The sequence below is a fragment of the Spermophilus citellus genome (genome assembly GCF_964194105.1).
Source record: "Spermophilus citellus genome assembly, chromosome: 3".
NCBI lineage: Eukaryota > Metazoa > Chordata > Mammalia > Rodentia > Sciuridae > Spermophilus > Spermophilus citellus.
Window position 1 is genome coordinate 115,099,509 of NC_138184.1, and position 22,534 is coordinate 115,122,042.

The window sequence follows — 22,534 nt, forward strand, 5'->3', positions numbered from 1 at the left end:
TCCTTGCTAAGTTGCAGAAGCTGGCTTTGAACTCCTGCCCTAGCCTCCTAAACCGCTGGGATTACAGGCATGTACCATATGTCCTGTCCTAGCTGATTCTTGAAGCTTGCTTTGGGGATAAATGTGCATCAACTTATAACAAACCAGAAGCTTGTCAACATTTTTGTAAATTATTCAAAGAACTTCCCCCTCCTGACTTCTGGTCATTTCTCTGACATCAACCAACCCATACTCCAGTAAAGTGGGTAGGAGGTGAAAATGAAAGCAATCATTCCGTTATGCTAGAGCAACTCTGGCAAGTACACAGAGATGAAGGCATTCTACACTAATGGTTAAAACTGGGTTGGGGGATTATCAGTGAACTTTGATGATCCACTCTCTCCCCGTTCCAGACAGTGTCATGGCAAGAGAATGACAAGGAAAGCCCCCTGTTTCTGGCTGCTTGCTTGCCTCACCTAAATTTGACACCGTCTGATGCGGCCAGCAACTAGTCTGATGCAGGTAACTTCACTTTGTTGACGACAGAATACACTAGACACAGTAATTCCCTTTCCAGGGGTTTCTGCGCTGAAAGTGAGGAGCAGCAACTTAATGTTTTTTTCTTGTTTTTCTTTTATCTAGAACTATTTGTTCTAGTTGGCCCTAGGTGACAGTGGAGTACACAAATGGAGCACAGCTTCTCCTTCCTCTGGCTGCACAGGGTGCAGTCACTCCAGCAGTGTGGCCATCCATGTACATGGGGTGATAATGCCTGTCTCAGGCTACCCTCCTCCCAGCCCTCACAACTTACGTTGTCTGATGTTCCCAAGTCTGGTTTGTGCCATGTCTCAATTTTAATGAAGAAATCATCTTTCATATATTCATTCTGTAGAAAACACAAGAGGAAAGTGACATGATGTTTCACCAGTTCTCTGGAGCTTGTGTACACAGGAGCCTTTACCAGCACCAGCACCATGTCATGCTTTGACTCTACCAAGAGACCTACCTCAAGTGACTAACGATCATTAGCTACTGATCTTTACAGACTTGTCAAGCAAACTAAATGCTGCATGCTTCTAAATAATGTAAACAGTCCTACTTGTCAATAGCTTATAGGGCTAACATAATCATATAGTAAATGCAGCTGTGAGGTTTGGTCAGTAAATCTGGCACTAAAAGGAGGCAGCAAAAGCAAAATGAAATCAATAGGGAGATCTGGAGACAAGACTGGAAAGAGCCCATTAGCCCTGGGGACATATGGTAGAGCAGGACTTGGGGGGGGGGGGCATGAAGCAATGGGTAGTTTTAGTTTAAAAACAAAAACAAGATAATTACCAAAAAATTAAAAATTACAATATGGACTAAATAAAGATAAGAGAATGGAACACAAAAAAAGTTTTACTCACCGTTACAACTGAGGCACAATGGAGAGGCAGGCAATGAAACAGGAAAAATTTCAGAATATTAATTGGAGTCAAAACAATCTGTCCCAATATTTTATGCCACAAAGACTAAACTACCTGAAAACACAGAACATTTAGTAGCTTATGTTTTCAAAATACAGTTTGTACACAAGTGACACCATAGGATACCTTAGATTATGAGGTCCAAATAAAATATGGAGACTAATGTAACTTTAAAATAATGCTGGGGCTGGGGCTCAGGAGTAGAGCACTTGCCCAGCACTGGATTAGATTCTTAGCACCACATAAAATAAATAAAGATCCATTGACAACTAAGATAAATTTTGAAGAAATAAAATAAAGCTTAAAAGAATAATGTCACAAGAGCAAAACACTATAGAGTTAATTTAGCAAATGACAGCAGCTGTTTCAGAAGTCTGTCATCTCCCTCTCCTGTCACGTGGCAACATAAGTAAACTACTGTTGAAAGTCCACCAAGCAGAACTTCTGAGTGTGGGTGAGCTTTCTTTAGAATCTCAAAGTATGCATCTGCTCACCCTAGAGCCAGCACAGTCAGCAAGGACATCAGTGTGACTGTCATCTGGGAGTAAACCCCATGCCCTTCACAAGGTAGCCACTCTCCTGCCATCACTCAAACAACCCTTCTCAGAGACCCGGGCACTGGGAGTCCTCGCTCCTCCTCCTCAGCGCAGAGGGGTGAAGTGCTGCTGGGGACGAGGCTTACTTGTTCTGCAGTAGGGGTAGGCATTCCAGGCTTTCTCATGAAACACCAAGGAGCCCTCAGGAGCAATCATCCTCACGAAGGTGGGAACTTTGCTGTAAGGAGAGAGAGATTGAGAATGGATGTATTTTCATTTCGGTCATTAACTTTTTTGTATCAAAAAATACTTTTATTAAATGTGATCATTACTCTAGATTAATCAGGTAGAAAATTAACATAAAAGTAACAAAATGATTGAGAAAGTTAAATTATATAGAGGGATTCTGTTGTTTTTAAATTTTTAAATAGAAGGAATTCTTTCTTGGGAGTTTTTTTTTTTTTTTTTTAAAGGGAGAGTGAGAGAGGAGAGAGAGAGAGAGAAATTTTTTTTTTTTTTAAAGAGAGAGTGAGAGAGGAGAGAGAGTGAGAGAGAATTTTTAATATTTACTTTTTTTTTTAGTTCTCGGCGGACACAACATCTTTGTTGGTATGTGGTGCTGAGGATCGAACCCGGGCCGCACGCATGCCAGGCGAGCGCGCTACCGCTTAAGCCACATCCCCAGCCCTCTTGGAGTTTTTTAATTATTCCCCTGGTATGAAATCTGAGAGTTAACCAAGCTGCCCTAGCTACACATTACTACAACACAAAATTCTCATGTAGTAAAACTATATTATGCTAGTTCCTGAAACACAAAAAGCCCCAGAATAAGAGAATAAATATCTCTAAATAAAAGTCTAATATATTTTATAGAAAAGGCCTGACAAACAGTGACAATGGGAAAGATCACACAGAAAATGAGAAATCCAAACATAACCAATTATAAAATCCTATAGGCTTCACAGGTGACTGTCACTTGCTGCCTATAGTATGAAAAGGGCTGCATACATGACTAGCACCCACCAAGCTTATGCAACTTCCTCACAGTCAGGAGCAGTCCCCAAAGACAAAGGATATCCACCAACATATCACCAACAGCAAACACTGCCCACAGGGCTGGGTTGATACCCAGCGTCGCAAGTCCATGCATGTCCCCAACACACACACACACACACACACACACACACACACTCTCCTCCAAGTAGCGGGGGTGTAGCTTGGTGATGGAGCACCTGCCTAGAAAATGCTATTAACAAATGGAAAAAATCAGTTACTAGTCTTCAAAGAAATGCAAACAAAATGATCATTTGTTTTGACTGGAGCCTTCTGTAAGGAGAGGAGTTTCACCACAAAAGGTTTTCACACATACTGGACTCAAATCTTGACATGGCTGAGAAGCTCCAAGATGACCTGGGCTATTAGTGGCTTCTCTGAATTTCTCACGTATTGGTGGGGTTCACATTACCTACTGTGCAGGTTCTGAGAAGGTTCAATCAGACAGCATCTGTAATGGACTCAGCACACTGTGCAGTACAATGAGAGCACAAATAATGGTAGTCAACAATTTTAACTATGATCTGCCATGAAGCAAATCACACCTTTACTCATTTAAATCATCCAATAACAATGTGAGGTATTTCATCACTTCAGATAATCAGCATGTAAGAGGCTAAATAGCTATAAATCAAAACTATATCCTCCAACTTCAAGCACTATAAACACATATTTCCACATAGCTGTTTCTCTGAGAACTTTCAAATAAAACTTAGTTTCTTCAACTAAAAGAACAAACTCAGAAGACCTGGCATCCAGCAAGGACTTCTGGCCTATAATAAGATTAAGCAGCCGGCCAGAGCTATTCTTCTGTTGAATTTTGGAGGTTAAGCAAGGTAAATGGTGAGAAACACACCAGCCAGAGAGCTAAGCGCCAACAGAAGAGGCAGTGCAGACAACCCTCCTTGGAGACCTCAGATTTCAGGCTCAAGGTACTACAAACAGGTGCACAGCTTGGGGCTTTCACCTATTCTGGCACATTAACTCAGGAAAAGAAAAACTAATGTACATATGACAGTTCAACTGAGATTCCAAGGGCATAAAGAGGTTTACATGTGCTGTCATGGACTTCAAAGATAATAACAGAGCTTACTAACTCTTTGATCATTGATTCTTTTCAAATCGTGGGATGGTTCAAACTTCAGAAATACAAAGCCAGGATAACTGAACATAGTATTACCTTAAAAGTCCAAGAACATCTAGTACAAAAATCTCACATTGCTGAAGAGCTAAAATCAATAGCCCTTTAAATATGGGTGAGACTTAACCAAAGTATACTGCAGCACATACAATTAACCAAAGGTGAGCTACGAGATTACCAGTTTGTCTGAGAGTGGGACAAATACCTATCAGTAATTCAGCTGGTCAACTTAGAAAAGACAGACCAACACCAGCTATAAAACACATAGCCACCTAGCTCAGAAACACTTTTAACTTCCCTAGAGTGGCCAATAGTGACAATCTTTAAATAGTCATAAAATGTTCTAAAATTTGTTGACTCGAATAGAAAAACAAAGTGGCAGCCATTATACAGGCTGCCAAGAACCACATCTACAAGAGGTGGCACTACTTCTCCATCTGCGTCCCAACTGCCCACTCTACTCTCCAGGACCCTCCTCCCCCCCATGTGAATTCCAACAATTCATTTTTTGTTTGTTTCTTTTGATTTATTTAATAAGGTCCAAATCTTTGAGCTGGTTTTGTTTCAAATTTACTGTCTTTTCTACATGTAACATAAGAACATTGACACTGCTCCTAATGAATCCAAGGAACTGGCTGACCTTGAGGGACATGCACAAATGAAGTAAATAAGATTCTACTTTAAAGAGGAGCAATTGTCAATAATGGCAACCTTGAGGGTTTCGAACAAGGCAATTCAGGTGTGCCATTTATATATAATTAAAAGCATGTACATCGTTTTTCCATCAGGAGGTCACTTTAATAAAATGCAGGAAATGCTGCTTAGGGGGCCTCAGAAAAGGGAAAATACTGAATGAATTTACAAAATGAGCTAGGCCTTCAAAATAGAGCACAGGAAAAGGACATTCCTTCGTATGTTCTCCCCAAACTATTCATGAAATGCTATTCTCCCACAACAAGCCAATGTTCCCAACTTGATTTCAAGGTAACTTCGACCAGATCTCAGATGTTAAGGTAAGAACTACTCACAGCAGAATGCCCAAAGCTCATCGGTCCCTCCTCCTCCCCACTCTAAATGCACTTTAAAGATGTTTAATTTCATGGTAAAATCCTACCACAGAATCTTATTCAATTATGTTGAAAGGAGATAGTATTAAGATCTCAGGGCTGGGCATGGTGGCACACAAGGCTGAGGCAGGAAGATGGCAAGTTAGCAAGGACCTAAGCAATTTAACAAGACCCTGTCTCTAATTAAAATATTAAAAAGGATTGAGGATGTGGCTCAGTGGTTAAGCACCCCTGGGTTCAATCCCTGGTACCTAAATTAATAAATAAATATATAAAATAACAATAAATCTCACCTTAATAATGGTTGTAAAGCTGTTTGTTTTGAAGCAAGGCAACTTTGTTACAGCAGTATAGGAAAAGAAAGGTTTAAAAGACACATAACAAATCACTATCATGTAACTTCTGATCTTGAAGTATTCCTTTTTAAGTTCTGATTCCTGAGATAAATACTTTGGCAAATCATTTCAAACAGCATTTTTCCCTTGAAAAGTTTATATCTACCTATAAATAGCCTAACCACTGAAAAGTTCTATTTCTTATCCTTCTCCGTCCTATGGGAAGAATTAAGACCAAATTACTATGCCATAAATAAAGCAATTAATCTTTCACTTTGTAATCTACTGAAAGAGATCTTAAACACACTGAGCATGTCCCTCATTTACCCATACAAGTGTTTACTGAGTGTGCACGGTGCCGGGAGCTGTGCCAATACGGCTGAATAAACAGGGATCAGTCCTTACTTTCCAGGGAAGGAGGCAGAAAACAAACTCTAGACAACAAAAGGCAAAGAGAATTATCAGTCTCCTGCAGTGCAGTGAGATGAGGAAGAGTCAGCAAGGGAGGGCCCTCCGAAGGAGTGACGGGACAATGGTCACCAGAGGGAACGGATGCAGAAAAACAAAATGGCCAATCCTATGATAGCACAAGACTTGGCCTGCTAGAGCCACTGAGGCCTCTAGCATGGCTGCACTGTGGTGACCAAAAGAGCGGAGACAAGATGAAGATGAGGCTGGCTAATGAGGTGGGAAGCCGGCAGATCACATGGGGCCCAGCCCACCTGATGGCCCAGAGTCTGGATTCTGTTCTCTGTAAGGTGGGAAGCCAGTGAGGACACCAAGAAGGGAAATGACACAACCTGCTTTTAAGTTCTGAGATCCTTCTGGATTTGTGAGGAACATTAATTAGAACAAGCAAGAATGAATGATGGTCAAAATTAACTCAAAATGGATAACAAACTAAATGTAAATGGAAAATAAAATTCTTCCAAAAAAATCATAGATGTAAATCTTCATAACCTCTGGAATAAGTAATATTTATAATTGACACTAAAACATGAACAATAAAAGATAAAAAAAAAAACCCAATAAAGTGAACTTCAACAAAATTAAAAACATTTAAAGCTTTTAAAGATACTGTCAAGGTCTGGGGTTGTGGCTCAATGGCAGAGCGCTTGCCTAGTACGTGTGAGGGACTGGGTTCAATCCTAGGCACCTAATAATAAATAAAATAATAAAATAAATAAATAGAATAATAAAAGAAATACATAAAATAGAGGTATTGTGTCCATCTGTTACGAAAAAGTAAAAATAAAAAGATACTGTCAAAGAAGTGAAAGACACCCCATAAAAGAGAGGAAAGAAAACTACAAATCCTATATCCATTAGATATTAGTATCCAGAATATATAAAGAACTCTTACAATTCAGAAACAAAGAAACTCAAGTCAAACACAGGCCAAAGATTTCAACAGAGAGTTCTTCAAAGACATACAAATAACCAAAGTGCACAAAGATGATGCTCAATATCATTAATCATGAGGAAAATGCAACTCAAACCAAGTAAGGTACCATTTCTCCTCCCTCCCCCCGCCAAACAGAGGGCTATAATCACACAGATAATAACAAGTGTTGGTGAGGTTATGGAGAAAATGGAATCTTGTATCCTCCTGGTGGGAATGTAAAATGGTGCAGCTGCTTTGGAAAACAATTTGGCAGTTCCTCAAAAGGTCAACCATACTTATATGACCATCTTATGACTCTCCAACTCCACTTGCTGGTTCTCTACCCTGGAGAAATGAAAACACGTTCACACAAAAAACTATGTCCAGGGCTGGGGCTGGGGCTGAGTGGTTGAGCACTTGCCTGGCATGTGTGAGGCCCTGGGTTCAATTTTCAGCACTGCATATAAATACATGAACAAAATAAAGGTCCATCAACATGTAAAATAATAATTTTAAAAAACCTATGCACAAATATTCACAGCATTATTCAGAATAGACAAAAAGTAAAAACAACCCAGATGTCCAACACAAACAAAATGTGGTATTTTTACACAATGGAATATTATTGGCAACAAAAACGGTAGCACTGATACGTGCTTTAACATGGATGAGCCTCAACAGTGTGCTAAGGAGAAGAAGCCGACCACAAAAGGCACCTCTGTGGGGCTGGGGATGTGGCTCAAGCGGTAGCACGCTCGCCTGGCATGCGTGCGGCCCGGGTTCGATCCTCAGCACCACATACAAGGATGTTGTGTCCGCCGAGAACTAAAAAATAAATATTAAAAATTAAAAAAAAAAAAAAAAAAGGCACCTCTGTGGACAGGGACTGGGGCCAGGAGCCAGAGGAAGGGGTAATAGATAGCACCTACAAACGGCAACAGGGTTTCTTTTTCTTTTTACAGTGTAGAAGATATTCTCAGATCAGATAGAAATGGTAGTTGCACAATTCTGTGAACACCACTGAGCCCTTTGAAAGGATGAGTTTTATGGCAGTAAATTATCTCTATATTTTTAAAAACCCAAATGAAAACGAGCAAACTGGATGTCTACACAGCAGTCTGGAGACGAAGGGAGGGGTTGAGAGAGAGGTGACGGTGACTTATGTGTGTCAGAGCAGCAATGGAGATGGAGGAAGAAGAAAAAAGAGTGCATAAGGGAAAAAAAAGAAAAATGGTTTAAAATCTGAATTTGTGGAAAAGGAATAAATGGAGATTATAAAACAAAAACAAAGTATCTTTCACCTAATAAGAGAAGAATAGTAATGAAAAAGGAGATAAACCATGAAGAGGAAAAAACATAATTCAGAAAATATTTCTGATGTCGTTCTGGAATAGAATTACTCTCGGGGCTGGGGATGTGGCTCAAGTGGTAGCGCACTCGCCTGGCATGCGTGTGGCCCGGTTCGATCCTCAGCACCACATACAAACAAAGATGTTGTGTCAGCCAAAAACTAAAAAATAAATATTAAAAATTCTCTGTCTCTCTCTCACCTCTCTCTTAAAAAAAAAAAAAAAAAGAATTACTCTCGATTCAGAAAACTTCCCACTATGTGACACATGAAGAGACCCAACTACATACAAAAAAAATGACATGCCCACAATGACTGACGTTTGACTCAGGAATGAATTGATTATTTATTGACTCGTTACTTGTACAATACGTTCTCTGAATGTGAAGCATCATCCACATTTATATTTTCTGGCGACTTAAACTTCTCCTTTTTAAACATAACTTAAGTTCCTGGAAAATGATTACTTTTTGCTTACAAAAATGAACTCTTACCTTGAATAAACATGAAATTTTAAAATGACTTTCAACAAAACCCCTGCTATTTTAACTTCTGGAAAACAGGGCCATTCTAGAGCTGACAAAGCTTTACAATCTATCATCCAGGACTGACTGACGGTGGTGACGGCATAATGCTTACAAGAACTGAAAAAGAACAAAGCTTTCCCCAAGAAGTGACAAACTAACAAAAAGAACAAAAAGGACAGATCAGTGTGTTTGTACAATGAAGTCTCGGGACAGCTGAGCTTTCTCTCTTAACCATTTCAAAAGCTACAACACATTTTGTTGTTCTGCTTCAAATTTCTTTGCCTAGCCAGGTGTGTTGGTGCACGCCTGTAATCCCAGAAACTCTAGAGGCTGAAGCAGGAGGATCACAAGTTCAAGGCCAGTCTCAGCAATTTAGCAAAGCCATAAGCAATTTAGGAAGTCCTGTCTCAAAATAAAAAATAAAAAAAGGACTAGAGATGTGGCTCAGCAGTTAAGCATCCCGGCTCAATCCCTGGTCAAAAAAAAAAAAAAAAAAAAAAAAAAAAAAAAAAACCAAACAACTATGCCCACTAAATTGCCTTCCTTCACCATCACCTACTATAGAAAGTCTGTACTAAACAAGGAAAGATACTCAACACTGTCGTAGAAAATGAGGTCCAAGACAAATAATGGAAATATATGACCAGGTGTCAAAATGAGTGGAAGGAACAAAAAGTGATGAGTTGAGGGAAGAAAGGTTAATATACCACATGAATAGAATTCAAGAGGCCAAATGCCTCTGCACACAAAAAGGCCCAACATCTAAAAAAAAAAAAAAGTGTGAAGGACTGAACAAACTGAGGCTGGGGGAGGCAGGTGGCACTGAACAACTGACAGGTTACTTCCAGAGGACAGCAGAGAGACTGACCTGCTTAGAAATAAGGATTTTTGTTCTGAATGGAGGTGTAACAACTAAGGTCACATGAATAATCCTGACGACCTTGCTAAGTTTATTTTGGAGGACTTTAGACTTAAAGGCTTGTGAGAAATGAGATATGGTGGAACCTGAGATTCCAGAAGATTGCTCCATGGAGCCCCATGGCACTCACTTCAGGAATGGGAAAATATGCAGACTCTCCCTGGGGATCAGAAGCAAAGCAAAATGGTTAAGAGGGCAGGCCCCAGATCACAGCTGAGATTCCCGTCCTCTGCCTGCTACCAAAACAGCAGTGAGATGGGGCCAGTGATGAAGTTTCTGGGAAAACAGACTTATAAAATGTCCCTTGTCGAGTCACTACTTTGGGGGTTAGACACCTTGTGCCAATACTGTTTCTCAATCTTCTGGTTAAGATCAAGTATACACACTTTACCAAGTAGTGTTCTGCTAGTGGGAAAGCACACTAGCCAGGGAATTCGGAGACTTTGGTTATTATGAGTAAAGTGAATCTCAGAATTCCAAGCACCTCAAGTGTAAAATGAGGTGCCAATAGCCTCAGCCAAACTGTGAAATGTCACTGATGATGTTACCCGGGACAGTGCACACAGTGTGGGTCAACTAATGGGATCAATGCTGGGAAAGAAACACATCCTGAAGACACAAACCTTAACTCTCCCAGGAAGAGAGCTCCATTAAGTCTCCAGAGAGGGCAGGTGCACCTTTAGAATGCTAACCTCATGCCCCTGAGGAAACTAAGGGGATGTGCCACCAGCCTTGCTCTGGGTCGGGGTTTTCTTGCAGTACAGCAAAGGCCTCAGCTCCTATTGTTCTGAAATGAGACAGAAATTTGTCCTTCCACAATATAGTTGTCCTGTGTCCAATGTGCCTTCAATGTGAACTTAGGAATTTGAGTACCAGCATCTGATAGTCCTGGCCCCAACAGCCATCCTCCCTCTCAGGCTGACCACCAATCCCTGACTTGTCTTATCAATGGGTAGGATGCTGGCCCTTTCTCATTCTTACCTGAGTGGATGCTCTTCCCTGTCCTGTCTCCCACCTCTCTGTGCCTCCATGCTCAGCTGCCACCTGTTCCACACAGTCTCACCACCCAATCTGTTCTCCTGTTCCTTTTCATGGGAGACCTGGGTTCTGGTCTTGTTATCAGACACCCAAGACTGCCACTTCAATCAAAAAATCACCATCTTGCCACTTATTGGCAATGTGACTGTGGGTAAACATGTGTCTTGGTGTCTGTCTTCTTATCTACAATATGTGCACAGCCTTTTTCACAGGACCATAATGATGGGTAGGAAACAAGTGTGGGGAAAGGGTAAAACTAAAGGGTGCTTGGAATGATGTTAGCTCCTTCTAGGATTGAAGAAGCTGTTCCAAAAGCCCAAGTGTGCAGGCAGGCTGGCCTCCAGGGAGCCAAGACTTTATTTAATCCACTAAAAGCCTAAAAGGAATTTTGAACCTCAGGCCCAAATAAGCTCTTAAGTAAGAATATCTTACTGACCATATTTATAGGCCTCTTCAACTAGACAGAGTTATTATTTATGGCTGTAGTGCTACCTAAATCAGATGTTTCAGAAGTGGTATTTAACAGTCTTTCTCTTTCTCATTAAAAAAAAAAAAAAAATCACAAAAGAGTAAGAATGTTTTTAAATCATCCACATCCTCCAATCAACCAATAATCTTTCTTTTCATCTTAATAAATCTTTCTAGGCTTTTTTCAGATTAGTTTTTTAAAAATGTGAAATGTATTATATATACATGCATTATTTAGCAACTGACCATATGATAATGTGGCAAGCATTTCCAACAATCAAACTCTTAATATTTCAACCAGAGGATATCAGGAATCTGTTTCAACCTATCTTATTTACATGGAATGCTGATTTTAAAAGGTCTCACAGCCGGGTGCACTGCTGCATGGCCTGCTATTCCAGTGCTTGTGAGGCTGAGAAAAGAGGATGGCAAGTTCAAAGCCAGCCCCAGCCACTTAGTGAGGCCCTAAGCAACTTAGTGAGACTCTATCTCGAAGTAAAAAATAAAAAAGGGCTGGGGACGTGGCTCAGTGATAAAGCACACCTGGGTTCAATCCCTGTTATCACAACAAAACAAAACAAAACAAAAGGACATCACAGACTAATAGAGAGCTTATATACTTTTTGGTTCATTTTACAATTACCAGAAAGAGTCCAACATTTATAAAAGGAACTCTAATGTGTCAAAAGAAATCAATTAATGTGTGAATTAAGACTTTAGAAAAGTAAAGCTAAGTATGTATAAGCAACACTATCATCATTAATCATCATTAAACTGTGCCATATGGAATACCCAAATATTCTGTCAAGAGACACTTCTTTAGATATTTGTTGCTAACAAATTTAAAGACACCATAAGTCAATCTCTGGATAACTGATCAGTCACCAACTTCATTATTTCTCAGGTCAAACCTGCAACAGATACAAAGAAATGCTGTATTCTATCAGAAAATAATGATAAAATTTAAGATCTATAAAGTGATAGCCTATTTTATATTCATGCATCATCATAAACCAATCTGTAGAGTTAAACTGAGAAAATAAGAAAAATACTAATCACCACAGCTCATCCACACTGCATGGAACTCTACGAAACAGGAGCATAATTTACTGGACTATGAAGAAAATAAAAGCAAGAAGAAAGCAGAAATTGCCTCCTGCTCTTAATAACCTGGGAGATGACTGACAGAAGGGACTTTTAAAAGCCACTACTCATCTTTGGCTCTTGGGTGCCTTTGGCTCTGACATGCCTTTCTATTTTAAAATATTTATGGCAAAGATAGAGATTAGACTACCAAATTTAGGAAAATGTGCAAAAGAACTTGGATAAACCAAAACAACAATGGACAGTCAAGTTATACGAGAAATCCAACTGGTCAGTTACAACGAAGACTTTCGCCCTCACTATGAAGAGATTCAAACTTAAATAAGAGGCTAATTTCTGTGTATAAAACTGGTGAAAATTTAAAAAGAATAATATGAAAAATGAACAGTAGCAAACTCTTGGAAGGGCAATTTGGTAGTAATGTCAAAATTTACAATGAATATGCCCTCCCAGAAATCCAACTTTCACAAATTTCTCTTAGACAATAGTAATCTAAGACATAAGACTTATGTACAACAAGGTTCACTCAACAGAAACATCATTTTTAAGAGACAAAAAGTAATACCTAAAAGACTCTGTAACATAAAGAATGGTTACGTAAACTATGGCATGCCCATGCTAAAAAATGTTACTCGACTTTAAAAAGAATCACATGGATATGAAATAAAAACATGGAGGATGTCTGTTTATCACCTGTTATTACACAAAAAATAAAGCAATCCGTCCAGTATGAATCTTCTCATTTTAGCAGAAAACTAAAGCTGATAAAAATTATACACATATACATGCTTATTTTTAAAAATATCTTTGAGTAAGTACAGAAAAAATGATCTAGAAAGATAAACCCTTAAACCACTCACTGCTAGTGTTCTTTTCTGTGGGTATGGATAGTTGATACAAGGGCTAGAGACCAAGTTGTCTTAAAGTTCTCTTTGTTGTTTGAATTTTTGTTACAAACAAACGAAATTGTTTTTACAACTTAAAAATAACCAATAAGGAAGAAATTCTCTCAAGAAATTAAAATGCAACACATTGTCACATTGAAATAAGAAATGTACCTCAGCATGTCTTCTAGTAAGATAGGTAGTTTTTACACAAGCTGGGTACTTATGGCCTACTGACTTAATGACTGAGCAGTGAAGATGAATACCCCACTTACCTTTTCAGGTGATATATTTTGTGTGTATACTGTCCCTTTTCTCCATCCTTCTCATAAGGTTCATTCTTTAAGACTTCAATTCCTTCTCCACCACCAGTCTCATTCTTACTAGCTTCTGCAACAGAGTACAGCTGCCCAACCTGATACTAAAATGTAAAAGAGCACAGATTTTTCACTAAAAAATACAAAAATGTCCTATAGTAAAATCTTAATAGAGAAGACAGAGAAAAGTATATCCAAACCATGCAGCACGTGATCTACACGAAAATACAACCCAAGCTGGAAATTAGCATTTAAAAAAAGACAAACAGCAGGTGATCATATAGCTTTCAATATTTATATATTTTATAGGATTTCCATTATTCAAAAAATGCCAGTTTTGAAAAAAAATTTTTTTTTGTACGTTCCAAAGCATTTTTACTTCTATTGTATCACATTTAACTTCATAAAATTCTGAGGAAAGTATGGCAGGAACATAACTGTCACTGTGTCAATTAAAGCTGAGCAACCAGAATACTGTCTCAATAAAAAGGAGGGTACAAAGTTTAATAACAAACGCTTGAAGAGTCAAAGTACAATGGGGGTCCAAATTTTAGAACTCTGGTTTTTTTTTTTTTTCCTCATGACTTACGTATGACATCCCAATTTGGCCCTTGCTCAACTAAACAGTACTGGATACCCGGAATCGGAACTTTAAAACAAAGTCTTCGAGTAAACAGGAACTGCTTTAAAAATATCATAAATATACGAGTATTACCATAAAAGGCAGTAACTTGCTGACAAGTTTTTCATTAGTGAACCTCAATTCTCAGTGACCTGCACATACATTTGTGAGGAAACAGCACTGTCCTCTGTCACTATCAATTCCCATAAGCAACAAAAAGCAAAGTTCTCATGGTTTAACTTGTTCTAGTGATGAAGCCACAGCACCAAACCAGCTCCAATCTCTTCAAATCTGATAAAACTTTTTCCTTCCAATGAAAACAGCTTAAAGAAGCATTTTTTCTTTATATTATCAAAGTAAAGGCACAAAAATCTATCTCCAAGAACTCATAATCCAAAATTAAAATTTGATTTAAGGAAATAAGAGTCACTATAAACTGAAAATATTAGTATCTAAAAAGCAGGTGGGGATATGGGCTGAGATGGTGGCTCAGTGGCAGAGCACTTGCCTAGCACATGCGAGGCCCTGGGTTTGATCCTCAGCACCACATAAAAAGAAATAAATAAAATAAAGGTATTGTGTCCAACTACAACTATTTAATGAAGAAAAAAAAAGGATGCTATCTTGCAGATTAATTTAAAACACACACACACAATTTTACTCAATTTGGAAGGGTTTAGGAAGCTGGAACCAAACAAATTTTTTACATGGTCCAAAAATAAGTGTCTAGGGACTTTAGACTGCAAAGGGGCTGTTACAACACTAGGGTTAGTCTAGTCACACCACAATCCTTAAATCCTTCAGAATGTACTTTTCGACACTGTCATCATATACATAAACAGGATGAAAATGTCTCAACCAAAAGGCAAATTTGGTCTTGATCAACACAGAGTAAAAAAATTCACACAGAGACAACTAAATAACCATAAAAGAAGTGATTGATGTACTGATAAATTGTGGCATGCTACTAGGCCTTCCTCTTGTTCTTATTTTAAGAATGATTTCAACCGGGCACGGTGGAGCACACCTGTAATCCCAGTTGTTCAGGAGACTGAGGCAGGAGGATCGTGAGTTCAAAGTCAGCCTGAGCAATGGCAAGGTGATTAGCAACTGTGAGATCCTGTCTCTAAAGAAAATACAAAATAGGACTGTGGATATGGCTCAGTAGTTGAGTGCCCCTGGGTTCAACCCCTGGTACCAAATAATAATAATAACAATTATTATTATTATTTCAGTAGAGACAAGAGACATGCTTATTAAATCTGAACATAACAAAAGGCTATGAGTAGTGTGGGTGACAATACCAAGACTCAGAAAGATTTCAACAAACTGATTCAACCAGCTGAAACAAAAAAAGCCTAACAAAAACAAATGTCAAGTTGCACATGTAAGTTCAAAACAATCAACTGTGCAAATAAACAGGGGTCCTGACTTGTCTCTACTGTGTTGCAACACAGTGAGACGTCAAGCACTACTGGGACCCACAAAGCTGTGCTCCTGTCTACATCACTCAGGACCAGAAGGCTACTGGCTACTCTTTTTCAGTTCCTGCATTTCCCCCCATCTTCTGTCAGCTGTCACCTCTTAGGTTATCAGTTTATTTTGTCCCACTTCCAATTCACTGCTTCTAATCTACTGACAGCTCTAGGAAAACCAGACAAGTAAGCAGGAACTGTGTGCAAGTAACAGAAGGCCCCGGGGAGTTTTATGAGGCCTGCTACTCATATCTTCAATTAACAGATAGCTTTTTCTTTTTTTCATCATTTCTAGCTCTACTACAGGTGGCTGCAACTGCAGGACACAGTTCCTCTATAGGTGATCTATGTCTATGGCACACACAAATCAAGAAAGATAAGCTGTCCCAGTCAGATGTTGGTCAGACTGTGTCTAGAACACTGTTTTCAGTTCAAGGAAACAACTATGACACACACAGCCATGTGACCTGTTGGGGAGGAAGCCTAGAGGTCTCGTTATATTAGGCCAAATAAATGTGCTGGGATGTTTAACTTTATGACCTTTGAAACTGGAACAAAAAGTCTTGGCATGTAGCGGGGTCGGCAGGAGAGCCACCATCAGGAAGTCTGAAGGGGTACTACAAGCAGAACAGGGCAGACTCTATATCCAAACCCAAGTGGGGTGAAGTGTGAACAACAGTCAGACATTAAGGGAAAGCAGATTTTGGCTTAAAGAAAAGACAAATGTTTTAAAATGCCCAATAGTAAAGCAGTTGCTTTTATAGGCAGCCAGCTACTTAACCTGAAAAGCTCTTCAGTTGAGGCTGAAACCTCATTTCGCTGGGATGGTGTAGAAAGAATCCCTGCACTGGTTAGACTCTATTCTTTTGGGGGACTGAACTGAGGGCGCTTTACCATGATGCTACATCCCCAACCCTTTCCTAAATATTTTGAGACAAGATCTAACTTAGTTGCTTAGGGCCTCTCCAAAATGCTGAGGATGGACTTGAACTTGCCATCCTCCTACCTCAGCCTCCTGAGAAGCTGGGATTTTATTCTTCACACTCTGCAAAAACAAGGCAGTAGAACAGAAATTTGTTTGCAACTGATTATCTATAATATACCACAACTCATATTGTGTTACAAAACTGGAATTAAAAAAAATGAACACTACCAAGAAATGAGTTTAGATAAACACATCAAAGTAAATTATGCCAATAATTTTCAGAAGAAAGACTTACCTCCTGAACAGAACATGGCAAAACCACACGGCTAAAATAACAAAAGAAAAAAATATGTATTACACTTTAATGGCTTTAAACACAGATCTCTAAGATTTAAAAAAATCTTTTACTTTAAATCCAATGATACAATAGGACTCTTAAATCTGAAAATAAAATTATGTCATATATCTAAGAGAGTCTTTGCAATTTCCACAACCCTAAATAAAGGTTTCTAAACTACAGAAAAAAAGCTACCTCCCCTGAATCCCAATGATCATTTGTACTAAGTGTCCTCATTGTTCCAGGACCCCAAAGATGCAGTTGCAGCAATTCTTGTAAGTAAAATTAAACAAGAAAAAAAAAAAAAGTCATCATTGAAAATTGCAGGGTACAGAATCTATTATCTGCCCTCATGAAATTTTTAGATGGTTTCATCGACCATCTATATGCTGTGCGTTTTGCTTTTATGACACTTCTCAAAGAATATGTATTTTGAATTTCATAAAAAAATGTTTCCAGAAACTGTTTCTCTAGTACCCAATTGTTCAAGTGTCATCAGGTAAAAATAAGTAAGGGATCCTTTCAAATTAACACACACACCAAAAAAGAAAAAAAAAAAGAAAAAAAGCTCTTTTATTAAGGAAACTATCTTAAACTTTATAATTACAATAATTTTTTCCAGGGTAGACTCAATAAGGTTGATAGATGTTTAATCCTGTCCAAGAATTTTCTATTGGACATACTAAAAGGATATCCTTATAACTCCATTTTACCTATAATACAGTATTAAAGAATTATTTTTAAAAATATTATGGTGTTATTATATGTCAGAATATTGCATTTTTTCTAAGTTTTTACAGAGATGCCTTATTTCCATCCTTAACCATTTCTACCATAAAATCTGAAAACCAAAGTCCTCTTTGTAGACTAATTGTCTCATAACACTGAGCTCCAAGACAGCAACTTCCTTTTCCCCTTACTTGGTTCTCCTTAGTCTTTTATTTAAAGTAAAAAAAAAAAAAAAAAAAAATGCGGGGGGGGGGGGGGCAGAAAAACAACAACAAAAAACAACCCCACAGTCACCTCAATTGTCATTTTACAGAAAATTCCCAATGGTTTTACTCATTCCAGTTTCTCCTCAGCTGCAGTGTTTTTGCTTTTCTCCTCAAGTAAGTCAGTTTCTTGTTTACATTAGTGGCAATTTTTTTTACCCAGACATTCTTAGTTGGCTTTATTTTGCACAATGTGAAGAGGGTATTACTGTACCCCAGGAATACTACATCTCGTTTTCATCTCAGCAGCACCTCCATCTCCTCTCCACAGTCCCCTCAAACATTTGCCCTGAATGTTCACATCACCTTAATCTCCAACATGAACTGGACACGTCGCCTGTTATTTGCTCCCCTTGACTAAGGGTCACTTGTCACTCTTTCTTACTGATAATGGTGACTTAAAAACGATGACAATCTCAAAGTTACAATGGTCACTGGTTTCAATTCTCATCAAGAATAAACTTGTTCTAAGTCCCTCCATAGCTAAAAATCCCTAATCATTTTAGCTGTCCCCTCAGGGTACACACTCACTGCTCACTGTCTCAGTAAACAGGGCATAACTTGGGGGAGGAAAAGTTAGAATTAAATGAATTACAGGCAAAAAGGAGTCCTGGAAGGTTGTTCCAAGAGGTAAATGATGTAACTACAGAAGACCCAGGAGATCATCCAGAGGTGGTTAAAAACACTGAGGGTCAGGAGAATGAGGAATACAAGTCTTCTGGGAGGGTCTTCAAGTGTTACTAATAAAGACCTGAACCAAGGGAACTGTAGAGACAAAGGGACAGAGAGGAAAGAAAAATATTCCCTGTAGTCTCACAAAACCAAAAAGAAATCATAGTTGAGTGATTTCAACAAATATGCACTAGCGTGAAGATCCCCATTTTGTTTAGTAGCACTTTCAAAGAAATTTCTTTCACAAAACGAAAGTGATTAAGACATTCAGAGTGATGAGTCAAGAAACTTCTTCAAGATTTGCTTAGTAAAAAGTAAATGGGAAAAGGAACTGACAGGTTTTGATTTTCCATTATTATTCTAAAAGCAAAATTCAATTTTCAGAGTAATTTGAAAATTTACAAACATCTCTGAAAATCCTTGTGAAATTTTTTCCATTACACTAATGGCAACTTCATCTACTGTGTTAGTAATAAATGGACAGGAACTCACCCACGCTCAAAGTAATTTCTGACTTTTAAATTTTTATCAAAAATAGAGTTTTCTAGGACAACAAATATTTGCCAAAGTATTTTAGTTTACCAATGTCTTTATATAGGAATGACTCTCCCGACCAAAAACAATTTCAGAAAGATGACTGGAGAGTAGAAAGAATCATTTTTTCATTCAACCATACGAGTACTTAGACTATGCTAGACCATATTCCATACTAGATACTGGGAATGCATTAAAAAAAAAAAAAAAACAGCCCTTAACTAAAGAAAAGTCTATAAAGAAAAAAAGAAAAAAAAACACCCTGGGAAAGACACACAAGAGAAGTAAGAGAAGTAAACATCCAGAAGGGCAATGTACACCTTACGAAAAATAATCAGATTCGGGGCACACTTCAACTTTCGTTATTTCAGTGCATTTAAATTTTCATAGGGAAAAGAAACATTTGCAAAAAGACTAGTGTACAAATTCTCAGCAGGAACTACTTTTCATGAGCTATGTACTACTTACAAAATTGTCAAAGGATCAACTGAAAACTTAAATTCACATTTTGGAGGGAGAAGGTAATTCCAACAGAAGAAAAAAAATGACTAGATATCTGACCTAAAAGCAGTTCTACAACTCTCTATGGGGCTTGAACCGAGACAATTTCTTCCTGAATTATATCCTCAATTTGTCTTAATATCTGCTACTACCTACATCATATATTAAAATAACAAATGCATGATACATTGTTATAAGAAACTTGGAAGTTTTATATAAACCCAAAGTTCAGTATTATAAATGAGCTTTAATTAGAAAACGTCACTCTACAGAATCCTGTCACTGACAAAAGTTGTAGTTTTTCATCAATTCATGAAACAAGTGTTTGTTGAGCATCCACTATGTGCTAGGGATGGTTCAAGAATCAGGGGGTAGAAAAGTGGGGAAAATGGGCAAATTGGTGGACCTTACATGTATTAAGAATACACCTAGCGCTGTGGCTGTGGCTCTAGCTCAGTGGTAGAGCACCTGCCTAGTAAGTGTGAGGCACTGGGTCCAATCCTCAGCACCACATAAAAATAAATAAATAAAATAAAGATATTTTTAAAAGACAGAGAATACACCTAGGAAAATAGGAATTTATTTGAGCAAAGATCTAAAAATGTTGAGTAATTGAGCCAGCAGAAGCATATTTCCGGCAGAACAAAAACCAACAGGTCTTCAACAGAGCTCATAGTTAGATCAGTGACGAAATCTTTTGAGGCTGGACTGGGCACAGACAGGAAAAGTAATCAATGGGACTACAGCAAGGAAAAAAAAAATCAGATAAGGCCTTGCAGGCTGTTGCACAGACTTTGACTTTTATTCTAAAGAGACAGTGTGTCTTTGGGCGGTTTTAAGCAGGGAAGTGACATGAGTGACTTTTTAAAGATTAGACAATTAACGCTACAAGTAAGGTGTCTGGAGACAGTTAAATTACATCAAAAAAAAATTTTTTTAAAGAATTTGTAATGAAAACGTGAATTTGGGAAGAAAACAAAGAATGGGCCAAACTAAAAAATCCCAAGCTGCCCCAGAAAGGGAGGCTGAAGTCAGGAACCAGGTGTGACAGCTGAATACTGACAACCAGATTTTCTGCGATGTTAAAAGACCCCGACAGTTGGGAAAAAAAAAAAAAAACTTAAGTTTTCAACAAAATCCCTTGGCCCTGCTGCACCCGACAACCCCTCCATTTGACAGTGCATGGGTCTAACGCCCCACCTTAACCCGTGAAGCAGGTGGGTCCCCTAGAATCAACCCATCTAAAGACCTGGGGAGTGAGACTCCCGAGCAGGGAGGAAGCTCTCGGGCCAAGGCACCTAGCTGCCCGGCGGAGCACGGCTTATCGGGTCTCAAGGCTGCCGCAGAGCTTCAGGGCGCCAAGCTCCCGAAGGTAGGGATGCCTTCACCTGGCAATCGCATCACCCGCGGGTGACAAACAGACTCCACCCCGGGCGACAAATCACTGTCAGACCACCGCGTCTTCCCCCAACCCCGGAAGCTGCGGCTCCGTCCCACCGGCGGGCCTGGGAACCGGCCCGGGCCCAGACCCAGACCGGGGGTGGGGAGGGCCGGGGAAGAGGCGGGTCCCAGCGGAAACTCCCGGCCGCGTCTTCCCGAGCCACGCGCCGGGGCCCGCACGCCGCCGCCTGCGCCCGGGGGAAAAAGGCGGCCGTGTTACCGCGGCAACGCCCGGAGGGCCTGGGGGGCGCGCCGCGGAAGGCCCAAGGGTGGGCCAGGGGCGCACGCCGGGGAGCGGGAGAGCGGCCGGCCGGGAGCTCACTACGTCTTAGGAAAATTTCGCCATTTCTCAATGAATCTTCCAAAGTCATCGTCCCAAACCCTCCTTCGCGCCCACCGATCCACTCACAATTCCTTAATCAGCACCATCTTCCCAGAACCCCCTCACAGCTGCCGCCGCTACCGCCGCCTCTGCCGCCACCACCGCCGCTACCGCCTCTCAAGACGCATGCGCGGCCCCGCCTCCCTAGCCGCCGAGCCACTGCTGCGCCTGCGCGTCCACACCCTTCCGCCGCGACCCGTTGCGTCAGCGCGCCAGTGGGGGGTTAGCTCCGCCCAGTTGCACGCCCCACGGGGCGCACGAGGCCTCCCCGGCATCCACGCAGAGCGCTGGAGAGCCAGTGCCTTCTATTGCGCCTGCGCGAGAGGAGGGCGCAAGCCTGCCTGCTTTCAGTGACTCCTCCCAGCAGCGGCTGGCGCTCTAGGCACGTGTGCAGCCTACGCTTTCCGGTGAGTGTTTCAGTGGGTTCCCTGGAAGGCATTTTGCGGCTGTTAGTGCTGTACTCTCCCTGCTCGGAGAGGAGCCCCTCTTAGCTGCCCCTCACTTCCTCAGTCCTCCCTGCAGATTTCTGACGGGCTCTGGAAGCCGGCCTTGCGGGGTCTGCACCCTCCCGGTTCTGCCGACCTGGAGTCCGCGGGAGGCTGTTCCGGATGCCCAGAAACTCGCTGTCCTCGCAGGTCCTTGCCCCGACTGCTAGTCCCCCACAGAGGTGAACTAAACCAGTTCTACCGGCCTCTCACAAGCAATAATTCACCATTCCCCTTGTATGTAATTGTGGAGTAAATAGCTCCTTACAGTACAAATGCTAGTGGATTTACTGAGGCAAACCAAAAGATTCCTGAACTCACGCAGTGAGTGAAACACTTATTGCACCAGTTGATACAACACAGCCCTGGTCAAAGAGCGTCCCCTAGAAAGTAAGGGTCCTTTATCTGGGGTCTGAAGACGTTTTAGTGAGGCTCCCAGGAAATTTGTGGACCGCCAAAATTCATGCATTGTTTCATGTTTTTGCACACTTTTCTAGGATCTATGGCTTCATTTGCTTTGTTTACTCAGCATTTTGTCTTCCCATTTTTCCCTCCTCCTTCCCTAACAGGATGATCTTCATTGAAAGTATTTCCACCAAAACT

At 40.1% G+C, this 22,534-nt stretch overlaps 1 protein-coding gene across 1 annotated transcript in view; it reads right to left on the bottom strand.

Annotated features, from left to right (window-relative positions):
* PITPNB (phosphatidylinositol transfer protein beta) overlaps positions 1 to 21,605 on the bottom strand; it is a 63,433-nt gene extending 41,828 nt beyond the window's left edge. The window contains exons 1-6 of the mRNA XM_081283799.1: positions 21,474 to 21,605; positions 16,884 to 16,914; positions 13,525 to 13,670; positions 2,128 to 2,219; positions 1,386 to 1,393; positions 791 to 865 (exon numbers count right to left, since the gene is read on the bottom strand). Of these exons, the coding sequence (XP_081139925.1) occupies positions 791 to 865; positions 1,386 to 1,393; positions 2,128 to 2,219; positions 13,525 to 13,670; positions 16,884 to 16,914; positions 21,474 to 21,493 (372 nt within the window). The 5' untranslated portion in view covers positions 21,494 to 21,605. The remainder of the gene's footprint in view (positions 1 to 790; positions 866 to 1,385; positions 1,394 to 2,127; positions 2,220 to 13,524; positions 13,671 to 16,883; positions 16,915 to 21,473) is intronic.
* Positions 21,606 to 22,534: the final 929 nt, after the last annotated feature.